Source organism: Balaenoptera musculus, chromosome 5, assembly GCF_009873245.2.
Source record: "Balaenoptera musculus isolate JJ_BM4_2016_0621 chromosome 5, mBalMus1.pri.v3, whole genome shotgun sequence".
Taxonomy (NCBI): domain Eukaryota; kingdom Metazoa; phylum Chordata; class Mammalia; order Artiodactyla; family Balaenopteridae; genus Balaenoptera; species Balaenoptera musculus.
This window is the reverse complement of record NC_045789.1, coordinates 113227928-113249461: the sequence shown is the minus strand read 5'-3', so window position 1 is coordinate 113249461 and position 21534 is coordinate 113227928. Positions and strand designations below refer to the sequence as shown.

The window sequence follows — 21534 nt, the reverse complement described above, 5'->3', positions numbered from 1 at the left end:
CTCCCTCCCCATCCCTGCTGTTTTCTGTCCACAGCGTCCCTGGTCTCACTCTCTCCCACATCTCCCTTTGTCCTTCTGTCCTAGGGAGATGGATTCCCAATACAAAGGTGTAAAAAATAATACAAAATCAGTGGGTTACTTGCCCACTAACCAAGAGGTGACAGGGCACAAACAGGAAAACTAGTAAGCAGGTGAAGCCAGCTACAGATGTAATGGATTTTTTTCCAAGTAGCAGCATTTCTTGCCTTCCATTTGAAGGGTTTCTAATGGCCTTTCATATACGTATGCTAATTCCAGGCTTGAACATTTTAACCTGCTTGAGAGTATAAAGTCATGAAATTGGTTTTCCTGTGTAGCTTAGTCACTCACAACTGTAATCACCTAAAAATTGGTCATGGCTTGGAGCTTCCTTAAAAAACTAAAAATAGAGTTATCATATGATCTAGCAATACCACTTCTGAGCCATATATCCAGAAGAGATGAAAACTCTAATTCGAAAAGATACACGCACCCCAGTGTTCATATCAGCGCTATTCACAATCGCCAAGACATGGAAGCAACCTAAATGTCCACCAACAGATAAATGGATAAAAAAGATATGGTAATATATATATACAATGGAATATTACTTAGCCATAAAAAGGAATGAACGAATGCCATTTGAAGTAACATGGATGGACCGAGAGATTATCATACTATGTGTATTAAGTCAGACAGAGAAAGACATATATATATATATATATATATATATATATATATAACTGAATCACTTTGCTGTACACCTGTAACATTGTAAATCAAATATTCTTCCATTTTTAAAAAATTAAAAATAAAATAATAAAAATAAATAAAAAAATAAATTGGTCACGGCTCAATTTAGAAAGTGACCTGTCAATATGATTAGAACCTAAGGTTTATAGATAGTAGAGTCTATATCCATTATATTGGGTATATTTTCTCAAAACGATATGGGAAGGAGGCCTTCCAAAATGTGCACTTAGTAAGCAAAACTGTACTTCCATCAAACAATTTAAAAGTCTTCCCAGGGCTTTTATACTTTATATTGATTTTTAAAGTCTTCTAGTGATAAAGAATAACAATGGAAAATAGAGCCATTAGGGGTTGACTGTGAAATGACAGACTGCTCTAACAATAAAACCAATTCTACCTTAATAAACCACACACAAATCTCTTCCTCAGGAGAGCAATAGCGACTGTTTTGCTCTAGAGATCATCTTAAAGCCTAGCTAACCATGTGTCAAGTTCATCATTCTCTGAGGTCACAAAGGACCACAGCCAGATTAGCTAGAACTGCATCTGCCAGAAGCAAGACATTAAGAATGTCAGGGTGGCAAATGGCTCTCCTCTCTTAAATGAATGGTTAAAATTGCTTTCTGTTATCATCTTTGATTAGGTTTGAATATTTTTTGCTTTAGTTCTTGTGTAGGTTCCACCTGTTTTACTATGAGAATTTTAGGAGGAAATGAGCCTTCTCTAGGTTTTAATTTCTCATTTTTAGAAAATAAATGGGTTATATGAAATATTCTGTGACTTTCCATCTTTGAAACTCTCCTCTAAGATTCTCTAATTTGGGAATTAGCAATTTTACTTGTATATTAAACTATGAGTTTGACAAGAAAGCAGCTTACTATTTTGCATTATTTTTACATGAATGGCTAACCCTAAAATACCCTCCGGCAGTTGGTTCTTCTAAGTGCTTCAGTGTTCCTTTTTGAACTTTGTTTAGAATACTTATGGGTAAACATTGCTAGGTACTGTGCAGCAGAGGTTTGACAATCAGCCTACCTAGGAGGCTCCAAATTTTGGTCCACTACTTACCAGTCAATTGACCTTGAGTGTATTGCCCAGTTTTTCTTAGCCTCAGTCTCTTCATCTTTAAAATGGCAATAACAATAGTATATCATAGTACTGATGAGAAGAATCAAGAAGACGAGGCACATAGAATGTTTTGTATAATGCCTGGCACATGGGAATTGTTCAATAATTGCACTTACATGTTTTTACATTTCTTTTCTCTACTAGGTTGTAACTAGACAGAGAACATTGGTAGCTACCTCTTGACGTGTCACCCTAGACACCCAATCTAGAAACCCGGCAGTTAGCTTTACACCCCGTCTATACCTGTTGATCTCACCTCCTTAATATTTCTTGAATTCTTCTTCCCATCCCTGACTACCAATGCGCCCACTGAAGAAATCCCCATCTATCCCCTGGATGATAATAGCATCCTTACATGTCTCCCTGACTACATAGCTGCCAAAGTGACTTTTCTACAATACAAATATGGCCATCATTTCCTCTCTTGATCAAAACTCCACTGCCTAAAGGACAACGTAGCTTGGCTTTTAAGGATCTCAAAAAATATGGTGCCTGTTCAGCTCTTTGCATACCAGGCTTTAGAAAAAAAAATCATAGAATGATCTCACGGAGAGCATCAGGGAAGGTTTAATCAATAAGGTAGAAGGAGAATCAGAACAGTACACTGTTCTGTAACAAACATCAATAGTATTTCTCCTTTCTCAGAAAGGTAGGAATACTGCTCTATAAATTTGGTAATAAAACAGCTAAAGAAACCGTAGCAGGAAAGGCTCACACCTGGGTATTTTTCTATTCTGACAAGAAAGAGGAAAATGTCTATCTACCACAAAATTAATAAACTTTTGAAAGACAAAAGAAATCAGTGCTGATAACTCTGTGAGGTTTAAGCTTCACTTTAGAAAAAAAAAAATCATAATTCATCTGGGTCCAGCCTATGCCTCGGACAGGCTGTAACTGCTAAATCATTAGTAACGCAGTGCTTCACTTGACCTTATTTCCCCAGACACCACTGCCACTACTGACCAGCAGCGTCCAATATGCTGAGAGAATAATGTCATAAAAAATCCTCAGCAACTCTGCCTTCTGGAAGTGCTGCTCGTGCCAGTGACATCACAGCTTGTCAGCTCAATATGCCACTGGCATATGGGTTCACTTTAAGTGGTGATAATAAATTGCATCAGGCCATCCAGTTGCACTGCATTTTGAGATCACATTACAAAGCTGCATGAAGTCCTGGGCAAGGCAGGAGGACTGATGCTATTTTACTGTCTCTTTAGCAACATTATGTACTTGAAAAGGAAAAGAAATCATGAGAAAAATATGAACATAACCATCTAACAACTAACTGTAATTTACAAACTTCTTTCTTACCTGCTTTACAGGAGATAGATAAAGCCAATATGATTCCAATTTTAAAGATAAGTAAACTGGAGTTCAATTGAGTTTCCCAAGGTCACTCAATAAGATGTGGCCCTCACGTCTTCTGTCTTCATATTTTCTGTATTTATTGCATGAGCAGAATCAGATAGACCAGTCCTTGGTGGTGTCTGCTTTTTATGCAGGCATATTCAATATACGGGAGCAGGGCCCCTCTTGAGAAACTTGGGCTTGGACTATTGTTCTCTGTAATAGCATGGATGGCCAGCTGCTGGCTTTGATTCAGTAGCCAGTTGTAAAAAGTGAACAACACTTGCATAGAAGCAAAGTAGAAAGCAGCCCTCCTTGGGGACAGCTTGAACTCAATAAATAGCTCCATTAGTTTAAGGCGGGAGATATGCACAGGGATACAGATAGAACTCACAAAGGCACTGTTTCTTTCTACCTTTACTAATTGGATCTAACTTCTTTCAGTGGTTACTGGTTAATAGGACTGGGCAGATGGTCCTTAGAATTGAAGGGACATTAAAGGTTCATTTCTCCCATATGCCTGTTCTTAAACAGAACCACCCTTAACACCATCTCAGATTTTTTTGTTATATTTCTTTAAAATTGTTTCCTAATTATAAAAGTCACATAAGCTCATTGAAAAGATTTTGAATTATGCAGAAAATTATCAAGAAAAAATTAAAATCACCTACAATTCAATACTCTAGCTATGGCCGTTATTACATTTTGATGTGTTTCCATTCAATTTTTTACATGTATGTTTCTATCGTTTTCAGAATTAACTTTATTATATCCTGCTTTTTTTCTCTTAACATTATATGAGCGAAGCTTGATTATACGATGAGAATCTTCCTATTAAATATTCTTGAAAATTATTTATTTAAATGGCTGCATTTTTCTCTCATGTGGATACACCAAAATATGTTTACCCTTGCTTCTATGGTTCAACAGTCAAGCTTACTTTGCTACTGATAAAGAATGGCGCAATGATCATCCATTTACAGAAATGGTTGTTCAAGTTTCTGATTATTTTCTTAGACAATCCTAGAGAGGGAATTACTAGCTGAAGGAGCATTAAGATTCTATGACTTTTAATACAACTTTTTTTTTACTACAACTATGACTTTTTCTGTTTTTAAGAAAGCACCAGCAATATATGAGGGACCCTTTACATTCATCAGCTTTAAATATTATGTTCTATATTTGTTTGAGTTTGCTAATCCAAGAGTTTGTGAGTATTCCTGAAATATATTTTATTTTTAAAGACATTCAGAGAATGAGATTTGACATCCTCCCTTGACAAAACCCTGCATGACTGATTGAAGATAAACTGGCTTTGAATATAACAAAGTCTAAAATGTTACAGACACTTGTTGTTGTTGTTTGATGCAGAATAAAATTAGGAACAAGAGATAAAGTGGGCCGGAGACCAGACCAGAGGCCAAACTCAGGATCCGACAAGATGGCCGGGCTACCCCACAGGATTATCAAGGAAACCCAGTGTTTGCTGGCAGAACCAGTTCCCAGCATTAAAGCAGAACCAGATGTGAGCAACGCCCGTTACTTTCACGTGGTCATTGCTGGCCCTCAGGTATTGCCCCTTTGAGGGAGGGACTTTTTTTTTTTCTTTTAAAACCTCAGTATAAGGGCAAGGACGTTCAGTTCTGCAGACTCTTTTTTTTTTTTTTAACTTTTGGGTTTGTTTTATTTATTTATTTATTTATTTATTTATGGCTGTGTTGGGTCTTCGTTTCTTGTGCGAGGGCTTTCTCTAGTTGTGGCAAGTGGGGACCACTCTTCATCGCGGTGCGCGGGCTTCTCACTATCGTGGCCTCTCTTGTTGCGGAGCACAGGCTCCAGACGCGCAGGCTCAGTAATTGTGGCTCACGGGCCTAGTTGCTCCGCGGCATGTGGGATCTTCCCAGACCAGGGCCCGAACCCGTGTCCCCTGCATTGGCAGGCAGACTCTCAACCACTGCGCCACCAGGGAAGCCCTGAGGGAGGGACTTTTAAACTTGAACTATTCCTTCCAGAAGAATACCCAATGGCAGCCCCTAAAGTATGTTTCATGACCAAAATGTATCATCCTAATGTAGACAAGTTGGGAAGAATATGTTTAGATATTTTGAAAGATAAGTGGTCCCCAGCGCTGCAGATCCGCACAGTTCTGCTATCGACCCAGGCTTTGTTAAGTGCTCCCAATCCAGGTAATCCGTTAGCAGATGATGTAGCGGAGCAGTGGAAGCCCAACGAAGCCCAAGCCATAGAAACAGCTAGAGCATGGGTTAGGCTATATGCCATGAATACTATTTAAATCTATCCAATCATCAAGTGCACGTCACTTCTCCTGTTCTGCCAAGACTTCTTCCTTTTTTGTTTGCATTTAATGGACACAGTCTTAGAAACATTACAGAATAAAAGCCCAGACATCTTCAGTCCTTTGGTGATTAAATGCACATTGGCAAATCTATGTCTTGTCCTGATTCACTGTTGTAAAGCATGAGCAGAGGCTAGAAATATCATCTGGATTGTTGCAAAATGTTTAAAAGCAGTAGCCCTTCTCTGCTTTTATTCATTTCCCCCATCATGGTTTAAGTATAAAGCACTATGAATGAAGGTAGTTGTCAGGCTTAGCTGCAGGGGTGTGGGTGTTTTTCTTTATTATTATTTTTTTTAGTGGTGGAGGGGAAGGTAGTTTTATTTTAATTTTATGGGCTCCTTTCCCCCTTTTTATGGTGATCTAATTGCATTGGTTAAAAGCAGCTAACCAGTTCTTTAGAATATACTCTCTAGCCAAGTCTAACTTTATTTAGACACTGTAGATGGACAAGTTTGATTGTTTGAACCAAAATGGGAACATTACACAAACGTCACAGCCCTCACTAATAACACTGTGATTTTGCTGTCAAGTGTAGAATCCTCCCTTCAATTAAAAGCTTGTGACCACTTTGTATGGCTTGTCTGGAAACTTCTGTAAATCTTATATCTTAGTAAAATATTTTTTGTTATTCTACTTTGCCTCTGTACAGTTTATTTTACTGTGTTTATTTCATTTTTCCCAATGTGACAATCCTATTTAAAAATTAAAACTGATGGAACATTCTATTTTGGTCTTCACCGTCTGACAAATCGAATGGTGAGAGATAGATTTTGCCAGTTTCTTTTCACGGATGCAAATTTGTGTTAAGATATATCACTGAATGGGGTATTTATAAGCTGTCCCTGAGCATGCCTAAAGCATCAGTATGCGACATTTTTTACCTCCAAGAAATTTGAAATAAATGTGTTTGTGTTGTCTGATTAGTCAGATGATCATGGGTGTCTTGCCACGATGTTTGAAGATTACTGTAGAGGAGAGTCACAGCACAGCCACTCTTGTGACTGGCTTTGTGTGGGACTCTCACATGTGCCACATTTGTGTCTGGCATTTGCGTTATGACCTTGCTCTTATTTCTTGTCTCAAAACTTCATGTGTGACCACTGGTGTGTATTATTAGGAAACACCAATCTGATAATCACTTGGAGTTTGCTGAGGCATTTATGAGTCTTTCTTACAGACCTGCTGAGCAAATCTCAAGCAGCCAGCTTCCATAAGTGTCATCAGAAAGGCTTCTCCCTTAGAAGGCATCATATCCTCAGTTAATGATTCTTACTGTCATCCCTCTAATATTAGCTACGGAGCTCCTTTTATTCTTTAGTTTGATAATCAGCTCTTTTTTCTGCATTGACAGAGTTCCTCCCCCACAAAACTGTTCTTTCCTACCCTTCCATATCTAATTCCTGATTCTTGCTGTTTTTAAGACATAAATGCAGTCAGTCATAAGTATGTAAATGTTAACCTGTGGGTTGGAAACTTTGTCTCTTGCAGTTTAAGGTAATGGATATTGTAGCCCATCTGAATTTTTCCCACTCTTATTCTCGTAACTTCTGGAGTTTCTTCAGAATGTGGTGTATTTTATTGTGCTCCTATGTAAGATGAAGAATTATCTATTAAAATTACATTTTCAACATAAAAAAAGAGATAAAAGTAACGTAAATCAAGTGCATTTTTCTCCCTTACTGTCAAAAAGGTATTTCAAATTTGTCAACCTGAGTATTTTATCTCTTGTATCTTCTTCTGTATTACAAAAGCTCTTAGCTCCATTTTACATGGGAATGCAATAAAGTCATTGACTAGTCACAGTTGTAAAAATTCACTGATAAATTAAGGAGGAGAAATGATACAAACTCCCCACCTTCTAAGATAAAACCTGACATTGACCCATGCAGCAGATTTTCAACAGGACAACTGTTATCTAATATTTCTCAGCCCACTGAATCACCTCACAACGGATAGGAACATCCGTTCTTATTTTTTTATTTTCTTATTTTCTTTTTTCTCCTTCCCTCCTTTCCATCTACAATGGTAAGTAGGTATGGAAAAAAACAAAACAAAACAATAACAAAAAATTTCTAGCCCAGTAAAGTCAGATACTAATTATAAATTTCTCACAAAAAATGTACTGAACTATTTCCTACAAAAATGCAACATGATCAATAATCAACTATACTGGATTGTACATTTCAATGCTTAGGGTATGAAATTCTACAGTGAATAAAAGAATCATTTTCTAATATCATCTCCTTCAGAAAGCTTGCATGATTAAGTGGATTAATCTACAGTTTACTAAGCTTAGGTAATAGCCTGACAATTAGGTTTTAGCTAATACTGATACAGGAAGAAACTTATCAATTCCTAAGAATATAATGCCTACAGCAATGTTTTTTCAAAATGCAGTATTCTTAGAACCAATAAAAGAATCTCCTGGAATATTTATTTCAATGCAGATTCCTGAGCCATTTCCAAGTTACTGAATCAGAATCTCAGTAGGGTTTGGGATATCTTTTTTGAACAACATCCTCAGATATTCTTTTGCACACTAAAGTTTGAGAAAAGCAGATGATTTCTATATCTAAAGCATAATAGCTCTTGTTGCCAAATATCAACCTAAGGATATTTAACCAGATCTCCAAATCCAGTGCTATTCTGAGAAAAGGAATGTCTTAATAATTATTTGTGAATATACAGCCTTTTCTTGAATCAGAGGCACTGTTGGAAAATAGCCATTCATAAAATATTCTACCATTTAGCGAAACCTCTCTGAATCACTATTTATAGTTATGTGTTAACTTCAGATTAAAGAGGTAAATAATGCTTAAGCATCTATGCTAGACCCTCTCCCTATGTACATCAGGTCTATTCTGGCATCCAGGTTGCCATGGATGAAGTTTCACAGGCCCCTGTCTTTCTTTCCCATCTGCCATATGCCACCAAACCCACATGCAGTAGGATGGCAGTGGCACAGTATAGTGGATTACAACGGGGTTTCAGAGGCGATTTTGAGGACATCCATTTGAAAAGCAAACGCAATATTATCAAGGTCTAAAGTGAAAAGATCCTCATTCAGGACATGAGGATTGGAACTGAAGAGGAATACCTCTGAAAGTCACATGAATTTAAATGTATTAATCATGCTTAAGGAAATTATCATATGGGAAAATAAGGTGTGATAGATATTTTTAAAATCTGATAAAAAGACACAATTATTGCCTATCAATATTATATATTGTTTTCATTCACAGTCAAGTATAATTTATTGAAACATGTGCTTACTTCTCTACTGTCCTCAGTTGATTATAGCTGTATAGTTGTAATAGTAATTTAGATACAAAAGTAGTATTTCTCAGACTTTAGTGTATATACAAAAATCTTTCTAAAATGCAGATTTTGATTCTTAGGTCTGGGGTGGGGCCCAAGATCCTATATTTCTAACAAACTACAGATAATATGAATGCTGCTGATCTGAGGACCACACACTTTGAATAGCAAGGTGCATTTTTATAAGCATTTTTAATTGAAGTATAGTTAATTTACACTGTTGTCTAAAGTACATTTTTAAATCTATACCTACTGCACCATACATAAGGCACTTTCAACCTTGCGGTTTTAGGAGTAATGTTTAGAGCATGAGAAAAAAAATTTTTTGAAATATCCCACCATTTCAAAAATGTATTTGGGCTCTTACTAGCTAGCCAAAAATTACAAATCCATGGTACTTTTCATAATAGCAATCAACCCCATACTACTTTTCTCAAAATATGCATTAGCTACTCAGTGTTCACAGAGCTGGCCCCATTCTTTCTCATCCTTGACTTTGACTCTCTTCCTGGACACCCAACTCTGCCAGTCAAAATTTTACACATTTAAAGTCCATTGAAATATTACCTCCTTCATGAAATGTTTCCTGATGGCCTCAATAGAATGTAATTTCCCCTCCTTCCAAATTCTCATACTTATCAAATAGACAAATCATTATAAACACTGTCCTTTGAACATCTACTTGGACTTGGCCATCTACCTTTTCACTTCCTTTAGACCAGTTGTTCTTTCTCAAATCCAGTGGCACATTATGCATATGAGGAGACATATGACAGAAACTGAGGCCACATGCCTCACCTAAGACTAATTAAAGCACAGTTTCTGGGGAGTGAGACCCAGGCATCAGAATTGTTTTAAATTTCTGGGATTCATGGCACCACAGTTGAGAATCACCATCTTAGATGGTAGGCTCTCCAAAGGGTCGCACTAGGTCTTAGGCATAAGCATTTATAATAGTATACTCAATTCAACTCAATAAATATTTACTAAGGGCCTTGAACACTTAATAGTAGGCACTTAATAAATACACATCAAATTGAACATTTAAATTTGTCATAGTTGAACACTGGGAAGAAAAGGAAAGCGCATCAATCAAACATTTTAATTCTTCACAACACATTCTTAGGTGATAGACTATCAAAACAGACCAAATCCTTTGTATAAAAAAATTTTGAAATTGCTGATCTATTCCTCAACTCCTCTGCCATCACATGTTCACTCTGTAGATTAAGATTTTCCATAAGACTGCGTCCAATTTACTCTTCTTTTTTCAGAAAAGCACTTTTCTCCTCTCTTCAAGTTGAATAGATATTACAAATCATTAATGGAATTTTCAGCAGCAACCATACTGGAAATAATCAGCTGACATCCAAGGTAGGGCACACTTTTTGCTGCTGTCAAACAAAATTAATCACAAGTTTCCAGCATGCTGAGTAGAGGCGGCCTGGGCTCCATCAGATGAGGTGTTTCTACAGCCTGGCAGCCGTCGATGACCAGCAGGAGAGCCAAGCTGTTTTCAGAAAACACCGCAATGGGTTTCTGTATCTTCTCTTCTTTTCTTTCTTTTTTTCAATTCCTAAGGGAGGATCTCCTGGCAATGTACCCAGGAGATTCCAATGCCATGGAAACAAGGAAGTGGAGTGTTTGAAAAGCTGGCTGTAGGAAAGAATGCCATTCTCCTTGCTTTGTTCTACCTCTGCGTTATAGTCTTTTGCAGAGGACTCGGGGAATTATTTAAATAATTCAGGCTGAGTCCTAGTTTCACCTGAGTTACACAGATGATCCAGGTATACTAGGTTGCCCTGGCCATATTGCCCAGATATATCTATTCTAGTATTCTTCACTATTATTTAGTAGAGATCTAAGTTGTATATGCTCAATCAATAATGAGTTAATTTACTCATTATTTAAAAAATAAACTGCCAGGTATTGTGCAAAACTCCAAGAATTGACACAGTGGAGAAAATAGGCAGGTCTATGAACAGTACATTTCAATTGTCATAAATTGTATAATAGAGTTTGAATAGGGACACTCTAATATTTTTAATTACAGCACCCAATAAACAATCTAAACACGTACTTTGGGAGCTAGAAAGGAAGGACAACAAAAAAAATTTTTCTTGAAGTAACTGTTTTTTTAAGAAAAAAGAAAGAACAATCAAAGTCATCATGGTAATTTCTTACACTTACATTTTGGTTGAGTGTTGAATAAGGCATTGTCATTGCCTAAACAACCTTCCTATACAACTCTCTGAGGTGATCTCACACCCCATTCCCCCCAATACCTCTAAGAAAATAATCTTCTAATTTAGAGAATACCTCATGCTTACTTTATTTGAACATCACAAAGGCCAGTCTAGCAAGAAGACTGACACTTGAACACCTGGATAGACTGGCACTTGAACTCTGCAGCATTCATAACACAGTTTTCCGGTACTTCCCTGGTGGTCCAGTGGTTAAGAATCCGTCTTGCAATGCAGGGGACGCTGGTTTGATCCCCGGTCGGGGAACTAAGATCCCACATGCCGCGGGGCAACTAAGCCCATGTGCTGCAACTACTGAGCCCGCACGCCACAGCTAGAGAGAAGCATGTGCACCGCGATGAAGACCCCGGGCGCCACAACTAAGCCCCGATGCAGCCAAAAAATAAATAAATATTTTTTTAAAAACCCACACAGTTTTCCCTCAGAAATTCAACTGTCTATGTTGCTTGAGTTTGCTTGTTATATGACTCCATACAACTGAATCTCTGATTCACTCCTGCCTGCTAGAGATGCCCTAGACAGAGGATCTGGTTCGAGCACATAAAGACTGTTACAGAAGCTGTGTCTTATTGGCCTTCTTTCCCATACTAAGTAACCCTTAGGTTATCGTGAAGCCAGAGCCCCCTCCTACTTATATCAATAGGACAATGCTAAAAGTGTTGGTAAAAGTGGGGGGTTAGTTGGTAAATGCCTCCTCAAGGTACTTGTCTTTCTGTCTGATCTCTTTGGCTGTACAGTGCTGATTTTATTAAAAAGAGGGGAGGGGTAAGGGGTACTGCTATCTAAGCCTAGACCAGATTATAAAGCTATTATGGCAACAAAAATCCTACCAGGGGTGCGGGTAGTGAGTAGGGAAGAGTAAATATGTTAGTGGATCAAGGAAAGAGGAAGCCTGGTTAAGGAGAAGGTGGATTTAAGTTTGGGAGGAAGTTTTCTGGCAGCCAAGGTAGGCTACAGTCCAGGTAAGGTACAAGATATGAAATATGCGGAGATGTCCACAAAGTCCTGCCTGATCCCTCGGTCTGAGTAGTGAACTGTACTATGCATTTCTATAGCACTCTTTAAAACTACGTAGCATGGCCTTCATTGCAGTGAACTGTAAATGCTGTTTATTATCGAGCCTACCACCCTGTCAGCTGACTGACGCTGGAAACCATGCTGTTGTATCTGTCAGTCCCTGCCTCTAATCTGAGTGAAAAGACATCAGGCCTAAGCTTCTGTCAGCTCCTATTTCATTTAGGCTTCGTTTTTAAATAAATGTGAGGCAATTAAGACATGTACAATATACATGAGAAGCAGTCATTATTTTAGGACTATGGGATAGTTGTCATCTCAATTTAAAGTGAACTCAACCTTATTCTTAGGGTTTTCTCCAGTCTATTATTTCTTTCTAAATAAATCTAACTAGACATTCTTGGCTCATCACTTCTCTGGGGTGTGATAGTGTCCTTTATCCATCACCATTACTGTCATCAAAACTGGATGTTATGATAGGTACCAAGGGTTTACTAAGCAAGTAAATATAAGCATTTCAAATGTCCCAAGGGCTTATTGTCTTATACAGAAAAGACCAAGGCAGAATGGAAGGTTAATGACATATGCCATAAATTAATTAGTATCTAAGGGTTTTCAAAAGACTCAGTGCATTCATTGGCAGCAGCGAGTAAAGTCGGGAAAGTTACACAAGGGAACGAGGGCACTGGATCTCTATTCAAGGAAATGTAGTACAGTCTGACTGAGTAGGAATGGTTGCTGCAGAAGAAAATAAAGAGTGTTTAATTGGTTGATTTCAAAATTGTAGTGATAGACTCACAGGGCAAATAAATATTCTGTCTTTCAGACAAATGCAGTGCTTTCCTGATATACCAAAACCAAGCAATTCAAGTAACTGCATTTTTGTTGGAATTCAAACTCAGAGTCACTAAGTTTAGTTGGAATCAGATGAAAAAATTCAAACAGTGGCAATGCCATTTGTACTGATTAGCCCCAGAGTAAAAGATGCCAAGTACTCATGTGTTTAGAGAATCAGCACTACACTTCTAATTAGAACTCACAATTTCATGAACTCTAGTGATGCCGAGACTTTTAAAATGACAAAGTGACAATGTTTGCATTCTAGGAATAGAGCTCAGTAGAGGACAAAGGAAAGCCGATCAGCTTTGTCTAGCAGAAGGGAAAGCATTCCACGACAAGAGAAATGAATAATAGTACATTTTAATTTGGAGAATACCAAATGTCTCTCTGAGCAGAAAGGCATGGAAAGGAGAATTTATGTGCCAATCCTCTGCGGTGTCCACCCAGGATGAAGAACAAAATAGACAAGTGATGTAAAGATTGACGTGTGGGCTGACCCTCAACACAAGAGGGTCATACGAAGCCACAATATTGACCAGAACACCCAACTGGGCTTGGGATAAGATGGGTTAGATTATTCCGGTCAAGTGTCAATACAGAGGGAGATAATACCAATTTACAGCACAATGTAAAGCTGTAAAGGCCCTGCACCTAGAAAACAAGATGAAAGGGAGGAGGCGGTTACCAGAGTCAAACAGAAGAGAGAACTCTGGCAGTAGCGCTACAGGTAGAATAGTCATGCATCCTTGAGGGAGGCCAGAGAAGGAGGAATGAATAGGGACTGTGATAAAGGTAGAAGTGATGAGTTATAGGAACACACTGGATATTCAGTATGAGAAAGAACAATGAGCCACATGCAGTCCCCAAGGTTAAAGAGAAACATTACCCTTTAATGGAAAAGTTTAGCGTAAACGATGATGCAATAAAGAGACGAGCAGTTCTTTCTTGTCCTATTTAGTTTCATTCGGTAGCAAAATACGCAGTTTGAGATATCATATAGTTGTGTCAAAGGCCAGATGCATTATCTGACTTTTAAAAGACTGACTGCAGTAGGGAAGTCTCACGAACGTATGTGGATCTTCTTTGATTGTGTTATCCCTTCTCTTACTAAGTACACCTTCTCCTCTCCCAGTCTTCCTGAGGCGTGTAGCTCTTGCCAATCATCCACCGTAGCCCGTGCTGGAGACCTGGATGACAGCCTGCTCTAATTTGGCTCATTTGATGGCTTGTGCCAATAAATTCTACAATTCGGCTCTCCAGGTGGCAAGGCTGTTTTATAACAAATTGCTGGCTAATTAGGGCATAAGTGTTCTTTTCTTCATTTCTCCCTGACCTTGCTGATTACATGCCCAGCGTCCTCCCTCCCTCCTTGTTCTACAGTATCCCCTGCGATCTGTTCACATCGCCTATTCCTTCTAGGACTTTGATCTTCATTTCCAACTTTCTTAATCTGTTGAATCTGACATCACTTACTTGATTTTATATCTTTTCAGTGTTTCCCTAAATCTAGAGTGGTACTTTATTATTTATTTATTATAAAATTGCCTACATTTGGGGACTCTTAGCCATGTCGTTATTCTCTTGGTAACAAATATACAATCATATGAGTCATTTCTGATCATTCTCTTTTTTTTTTTTAATTTTATTTATTTATTTATTTATTTATGGCTGTGTTGGGTCTTCGTCTCTGTGCGAGGGCTTTCTCTAGTTGCGGCAAGTGGGGGCCACTCTTCATCGCGGTGCGCGGGCCTCTCACTATCGCGGCCTTTCTTGTTGCGGAGCACAGGCTCCAGATGCGCAGGCTCAGTAATTGTGGCTCACGGGTCCAGTTGCTCAGCGGCATGTGGGATCTTCCCAGACCACAGATCGAACCCGTGTCCCCTGCATTAGCAGGCAGATTCTCAACCACTGTGCCACCAGGGAAGCCCTGATCATTCTCTTGATCCTCATTTGATATCAAACTCTAATCTGAAATCTGGGAAATACATGCAGGTGCTTCTCGAGGCACTTTTCTAATCCATTATTAAAATAGTATATTTTTATTTGCTTTTCATCATATGTTATCAAGTTAAAATTTTCCAAAGTTTTTAGGGGATGCCTATTTGTATGACATTCACAATACAGCAACTGGTAGAAGCAAACAAGGGTAACACAAGTTTAAAGGACTTCCAGGGACCTCTAGTTTGCAAATTATTTTAAAATAACAAAGTAAATATTCTTATAATAATTTCCATCACCACTTACATGCAACACATCCAGTATATACATAACTAATTGCCTCAGTTTTGTGTATCTTTACAATTCTTTCATTGTGTAGGAGAAATTCACAATGAAGGCAGGAAAAGCTTAAAGAATTTTTATCAGCTAGTCATAGGCAATTATTAGCAGATTTGTTTTGTTGCAAAGACGTGGCTATAAAGTTCAGATCTTTCCAACACTCTGGAGAAAACTGAAGAAAAAAATAAAATATCACAGAGAGAGATGATTTATTTTGGGTTTCTTTGGGAATAGTTGCCCAAATCATCTCTTTAACTTGTGATCTTTAATGATCTCTTTAATTTAGGAATAACTGCCCAAATGATATACTTAATGTCCCTATTGTACAGACTCATAACAGTATGCTTAGAAAATCAATTAGCATTACTCGATGGCCCCAAAGACACAATGATTGTGTGACCAATGGACAGGAGAACAAGCTTGGTCCACCTAACCAGGGAGAAACATGTGACCAGTTAACTTATTTTCACTGTGGCCATGCAGCCTGGGTGAAAAACCAGGCAACTTTAGACTCATGGTTTGGGTTAGCATATGCAAAGTGCAGCCTCAGAGGAATACTTGTTAGAATCTAAGCCTGGCATTCATATGTGGGGAAATCATACCTGGAGGCAAAGATGAGCATTTCTCTTTCCCAGCTCTCCTAGGAGCTCTTCTATCTCCTTTTGTTTTCTCTATCTTAACAATTTCTTTCTTAGCCTTTCTTGTAACTACAGGTGTCGCTCCAAGACTGTCCTCCATCTATGAGTGATTTCATTACTTCTCATGATTTCAACCTCACCACACTGATGGTTCTTAAAATTATACCTGTCCTGGGCTTCCGTGGTGGTGCAGTGGTTGAGAATCCGCCTGCCAATGCAGGGGACACGGGTCTGAGTCCTGGTCTGGGAAGATCCCACATGCCGCGGAGCAACTGGGCCTGTGAGCCACAACTACTGAGCCTGCGCGTCCGGAGTCTGTGCTCCGCAACAAGAGAGGCCGCGATAATGAGAGGCCCGCGCACCGCGATGAAAAGTGGCCCCCGCTTGCCACAACTAGAGAAAGCCCTCGCACAGAAACGAAGACCCAACACAGCCAAAAATTAATTAATTAATTAATTAATTAATTAATTAATTAAAAAATAATAATTATACCTGTCCTAATCTTTCCCCCAAGTATCACACATCAAATGTTTGTTGGACTTTTCCCTCTGCATGTTCCACAGGCACCATGAGCCCTACAGGTGGAAATCGGAACCCAGCCCCTTTCCCTCTGACCCTGCTCCTCTGCTATTAGCTCTGTCAGTTGCTAGTACCAACAGCCACCAAATCACCAGAATTGGACACCTAGGAGTCACTTTTGACTCTTACTCTTCCCCCACTTCACCTCACCACGAAGTCCACTCAGTGGCTTAATCAGACTCATTTACCTTTATCTGTCCCTTCCTCTCCACAGCTACCACCACCACATCTTAGTTTATTCCCAGATCACATCTCCCAAGTTTTATAACTCCCTAAATAAATTCTGTCTCTACACTTTCCCATTCTCTGCAGTCTCCACAGTGATGGAAAAAATAAATCTGGTCATGTCACCCCACTGCTTAAAGCCTTTTAAAGTCTCCTCTTTAGCTACACAACATACAGTCCAAGCTCATTACCATGAGGCACAATAGCTTTACTTCTGCCTCATGTATCATATGCTCTACTTGCTTTTCATTTTATAATCTAGCAACAGAAAACCTACATGATGCTCACTATTGCCAAGGCTTATTCTATGCACTTTACATATATTAACTCACGTAATTGTCACGGAAACTCTATTAGGCAGGTTCTGTAATTATCTCAGTTTTTACAGATGAGGAAACCGAGACACAGAGAAGCTAAATTATTTGTCCAAGCTTACACACCTCGCACACGTCAGAGCCCCTGTCCCATTCCAGACTCCAACCTCAGCCCCAGTATGCCCTTCTTTCCAGGGTGTGCCAGCCTGTTTTCACTTCCCCATGACATGAGTCATGCTCTAACTTCTGTCAGAAATGCTTCTGTTGCACCTGTGCCTGGATCACTCCTACGTATCCTTTAAAGCTCAGCTCAGTCATCAGAACTTGCAGGCGTTCTTGTCTGGCCTTTTCTGTGCTCTTGTACTAGACTATGCACATTTCCATCATGTCAGTTATCATGTAATAGAATAATCATCTATTAAATGAGGGAGACATATTCCTGGGCCTCAAGGAATTAGTATTCTATATTTTGTATTTTGCACCACACAATGTCCAGCCATTAAGAAGCATTCAATAAATGTGTGTTGAGTGAAGAATTAATAATACATGGATGAATAAAGAATACCCCCACTAGTAACCAAGAACCTTTCTTAATAAGAGTACCACAACAACGGAACTTTAAGCACTCACAGAGTGGGTCCAGTAGCCCCTAGAGTCAGCTTACAAAAACTGTAAGAGGCCTAAGAGTGTGTGTGTGTGTGTGTGTGTGTGTGTGTGTGTGTGTGTCTTGGGAGGGAGGACAACATGAATCAAGGTAGGAAGAGATTAAAAATTGAAGCTACACAGACTGTTCAGTAAAACCAAGCACCTTTATAAGATGGATATGTGTTAATGGTTCGACAAATCCATATACAGTTTCCTAATAATGCTTTGACTTTGGCTACCTTTTCAGTTTGTTTTAAAGTTCTAATTTTAAAAGGCCTTGGGCTTCCCTGGTGGCGCAGTGGTTGAGAATCTGCCTGCCAATGCAGGGGACACGGGTTCGAGCCCTGGTCTGGGAAGATCCCACATGCCGCGGAGCAACTGGGCCCGTGAGCCGCAACCACTGAGCCTGCGCGTCTGGAGCCTGTGCTCCGCAACAAGAGAGGCCGCGATAGTGAGAGGCCCACGCACCGCGATGAAGAGTGGCCCCCCCGCTTGCCACAACTAGAGAAAGCCCTCACACAGAAACGAAGACCCAACACAGCTATAAAAACAAATAAATAAATAATTTTTTTTTTAAAAAAAGGAAAGAAAAGAAAAAGGAGACACAAATTTAAAAAAAAAAAAAAAAAAAGGCCTTAAAGTATCATAAAATATATACCTGGACCCAGTGGACACCAGAGTCGTGACTCCAGCAAAGTAGCCCCCCTTTTACACATCCCAGCTGAAAAACAGCCCTAGATCGGCAGCACTAGTATAGCAAGTTCTCATGAAGCATTTGATTAGTAAATATCAAGAAATTAGCTTTTGCATAATAACCTTGCAAATGAAAATTGGCACATCACTTGGTGTTAGAAACATGGCCTGTCCTCACTGTCAAGCTGACTGAGTCTCCTTCATAAGTAGATAAGAGGCCTTTGTAAAACTGTACCTCGCTCAAGATCAACATTTAAATACTCTTCTCATTGCTAGGCTGTGACTGCTCTTTAAGATGACCTCTAAGCAATAGAAAGATCACTGTTCTAGGGGTCAGGAGACCTTAAGTCTAGGTCCACATCTGCCCTTAATGACTTACATGATTTTGGCCAACGTATTTGATTTCTCTGCATCTCGGTTTCCTCATATAAAATAAGACATTGGGATTTTGAATTTTTAAGCTAATTCCAGCTCTATTTTAAGCTACTTGGAGCCCTACAAGTTTATACTCTCGACGAAACTAGTATGAATCACACAGTAAATTCACTTGCATGCATACACACATCAACACACACACACTCTCGAAAGAGAGAGAGAGAGAGAGAGAGATTGAGGGTTCGTAAATATATTGGTTTTGCAATAATAAAAATATTACCTTTGTTATCCACATAGGATAGGTGCTATGGATATTTAAGAGGTATTACATTTGCTTAAATTTCAATTCTAAAATTGTTTATTTGTTAGAGGTTCTACAGATGCACAGAAAATGAATTGCAATTTGTGACTCAGATGATAAATAAAAGACTGTTTACTTCCCAAAGAACCATACAAGGCCATAGTGTTCACACTAGTCTGGATTTTCTAAAAACAGGGAAAATGAGGGGCTTCTGGCATGGGAAAAACAAAAGATAGCTGTGTGCCACACCGGAGTATAGAGCCCTCCTGGTTAATCCTGGCTGAATCCTGACTGGCCTGCCTGCTGTTACGTATATACTCACTGAACAATTGGCACCTGCATATGGGAAACACGACTAAGGCAGGCACAAAATCCTATCATCATGATAAGCCCCTAGGAGTATTGTTGAGGGAACTTAATCCACACAGAGACATGGATGAGGTAGGTGGAAGGGACCTTTTTTTTTTTTTACTGTTAGACTCACAGCAAAATCCACTATGTCATATCAAACTCTAAAGGGTTTCAAATTCATAAAGAATTAATGAGGCAAAATTTCTCAAACATAAGTAATATACATCTTTAACACCAAAAAGCAATACAGTTTAAACTGGACCACACTGCAAAAAGTTCCAAAAATGACTTTCAATGGAAGGAAAGCCATTTGTATTGTACATATCTACTGGGAAAAAAAAAAACTTCTTTTGTGTTTTTGAAAAAAACCATATTTCAGTTCAATGTTTTAGGTCAACCACAAAATAAAACGTACTAAAATGAGCTGAGTGGTGAGCACTCCATAAATAAAGTGACATATGAGCCATCAAATGAAATACAGAAGCAGAAAAGTATTTTTCCCTTTGCAACCTAAACAAATTCTAATGTATTTAGTTGAAAATTAGCAAGAATTATCATAATGTCTACTCAAAGTAGACTGGAGATTTCTTTTTCAGCCTTACTTTTATATTTGCTTGGAGTTTGGTTTCATAATTTTAAAGGTAGAAATATTTTATTATGAGACAAAATACCATTTTCCATAATTCAGTTCTTTGATTTCCAATTTTACATTAATTTTCAAGAATTTTTAAAATTAAAATATAAAAATAGATATCTATAACTGCCAGCAACTGAAAATAATCTCTAATAAATATCATAGATGTAGATTACTATTTACCAGTTTATTTGGTCTTCCATCTTCTCCCGACTGAGAAAGTGGCCACAAAAAACAGAAAATGTTTTTTAATTGTGACTAAAAGCAGTTCTTTTTCCAATGGAAAATGACATAGCTGCATCATGAAAGAAATACAAACTTTGACTAGATACGTAGTGAAAGCGAACTCAAGAACTACAACATATTTTCTAAGAAAATAATACTGAAGTCCACCTTTCTCAGAATGTCTTATTTTAATAATGACTGTTATCAAATATTATCTTATCTGCAATATTGGCTGCAGATACGATTTTACTAAATGATAACCGAATACTATCACTTAGAAAACATGGCAAATTTTGTGGTATCTTTTGCTATTATTTGGTAATATCTGAAGATTTGTTATACACACATATATATATGAATACACGTTCATATATATTCCACTGGATATATTTTTACCAAATTTCATATTCAACTTCAAAATGTTAGATTCAAGTAGAAATTACACTATAGAACTTGAATTTTGGTCAGCTATAACAAAGACACTTATCATCTGTTACCTAAGTTGGTATAAGCACCTCATTTCCTCAAGGTCACTTTAGGGTCAACAGACATAATTACTTTTCATTGTGGCAGGCCTAGGGAAAATAATCAAATTAGTACTGTAGAAAGAAAAAGCAAAATATCAATTCTATTTTTAAATATGTCAGCTATACAGCCTTGAAATTACTGGATAAATAATAGGTGAATATGTACTTGACAACTGCCATTGAACAGAGGCAAGGGATCATTCTCATACCCCAGAATATTCAGTATATGGAAAAATGTAGTCAGCCATATCTGCCTAAGTATCAATCACCCCCATGAGGTACTTATTTGTATCAAAAACATTCTAGGAGTTCCATGTTGGATAACATATTCTCAGTTTACTGAATTATTCACAACTGTTCATTTCTTCAATTCATATAGTGTTAAATAATCTCTACTCAAAATAAGGCTCTTCTGGAGATTTAAAAAAAAGTACAATGAAAGGGTGATATGCATTCATATAGAAATATACAAAGAGCTGTATAGTCAGGAGAGAATATAACAAGATCTAAACTCATTGATCACCTTGAAATGAATTTGAGAAACCGTTCCAAAGAGTAAAAATTCCAAAATGCACACTAACATTACTTTCTTTATTACAAAGTATTAAGGTGAAATGTACATGATATTTGAATTATAGATTAGGCCATCTAGGGACTTCCCTGGTGGCGCAGTGGTTAAGAATCCGCCTGCCAATGCAGGGGACATGGG

At 38.2% G+C, this 21534-nt stretch overlaps 2 protein-coding genes across 3 annotated transcripts in view; one reads left to right on the top strand and one right to left on the bottom strand.

Moving 5' to 3' along the window:
- The window catches only part of ANK2 (ankyrin 2), a 591117-nt gene that overhangs the window by 327761 nt on the left and 241822 nt on the right, over positions 1–21534 (bottom strand). The window lies entirely within an intron of this gene.
- Positions 4688–5660, top strand: LOC118895257 (ubiquitin-conjugating enzyme E2 N-like). 2 transcript variants are annotated; one of them, XM_036852158.1, is made up of 2 exons: positions 4688–4816; positions 5213–5660. In XM_036852158.1, exons 1-2 carry the CDS (start codon positions 4688–4690, stop codon positions 5537–5539), a joined length of 456 nt encoding a protein of 151 aa, XP_036708053.1. In that variant the 3' UTR covers positions 5540–5660. The 2 variants fall into 2 exon arrangements, with proteins under 2 accessions (XP_036708053.1, XP_036708052.1); XM_036852157.1 differs by having other exon boundaries at positions 5186–5660.

Excerpts from the sequence above, each read along its gene's own strand:
- LOC118895257 (XM_036852157.1), top strand. The coding sequence starts at position 4,688 with ATGGCCGGGCTACCCCACAGGATTATCAAGGAAACCCAGTGTTTGCTG. Across the intron at positions 4,817-5,185 it reads TGGTCATTGCTGGCCCTCAG|GCAGACTCTCAACCACTGCG; the intron begins GTATTGCCCCTT and ends CTGCATTGGCAG.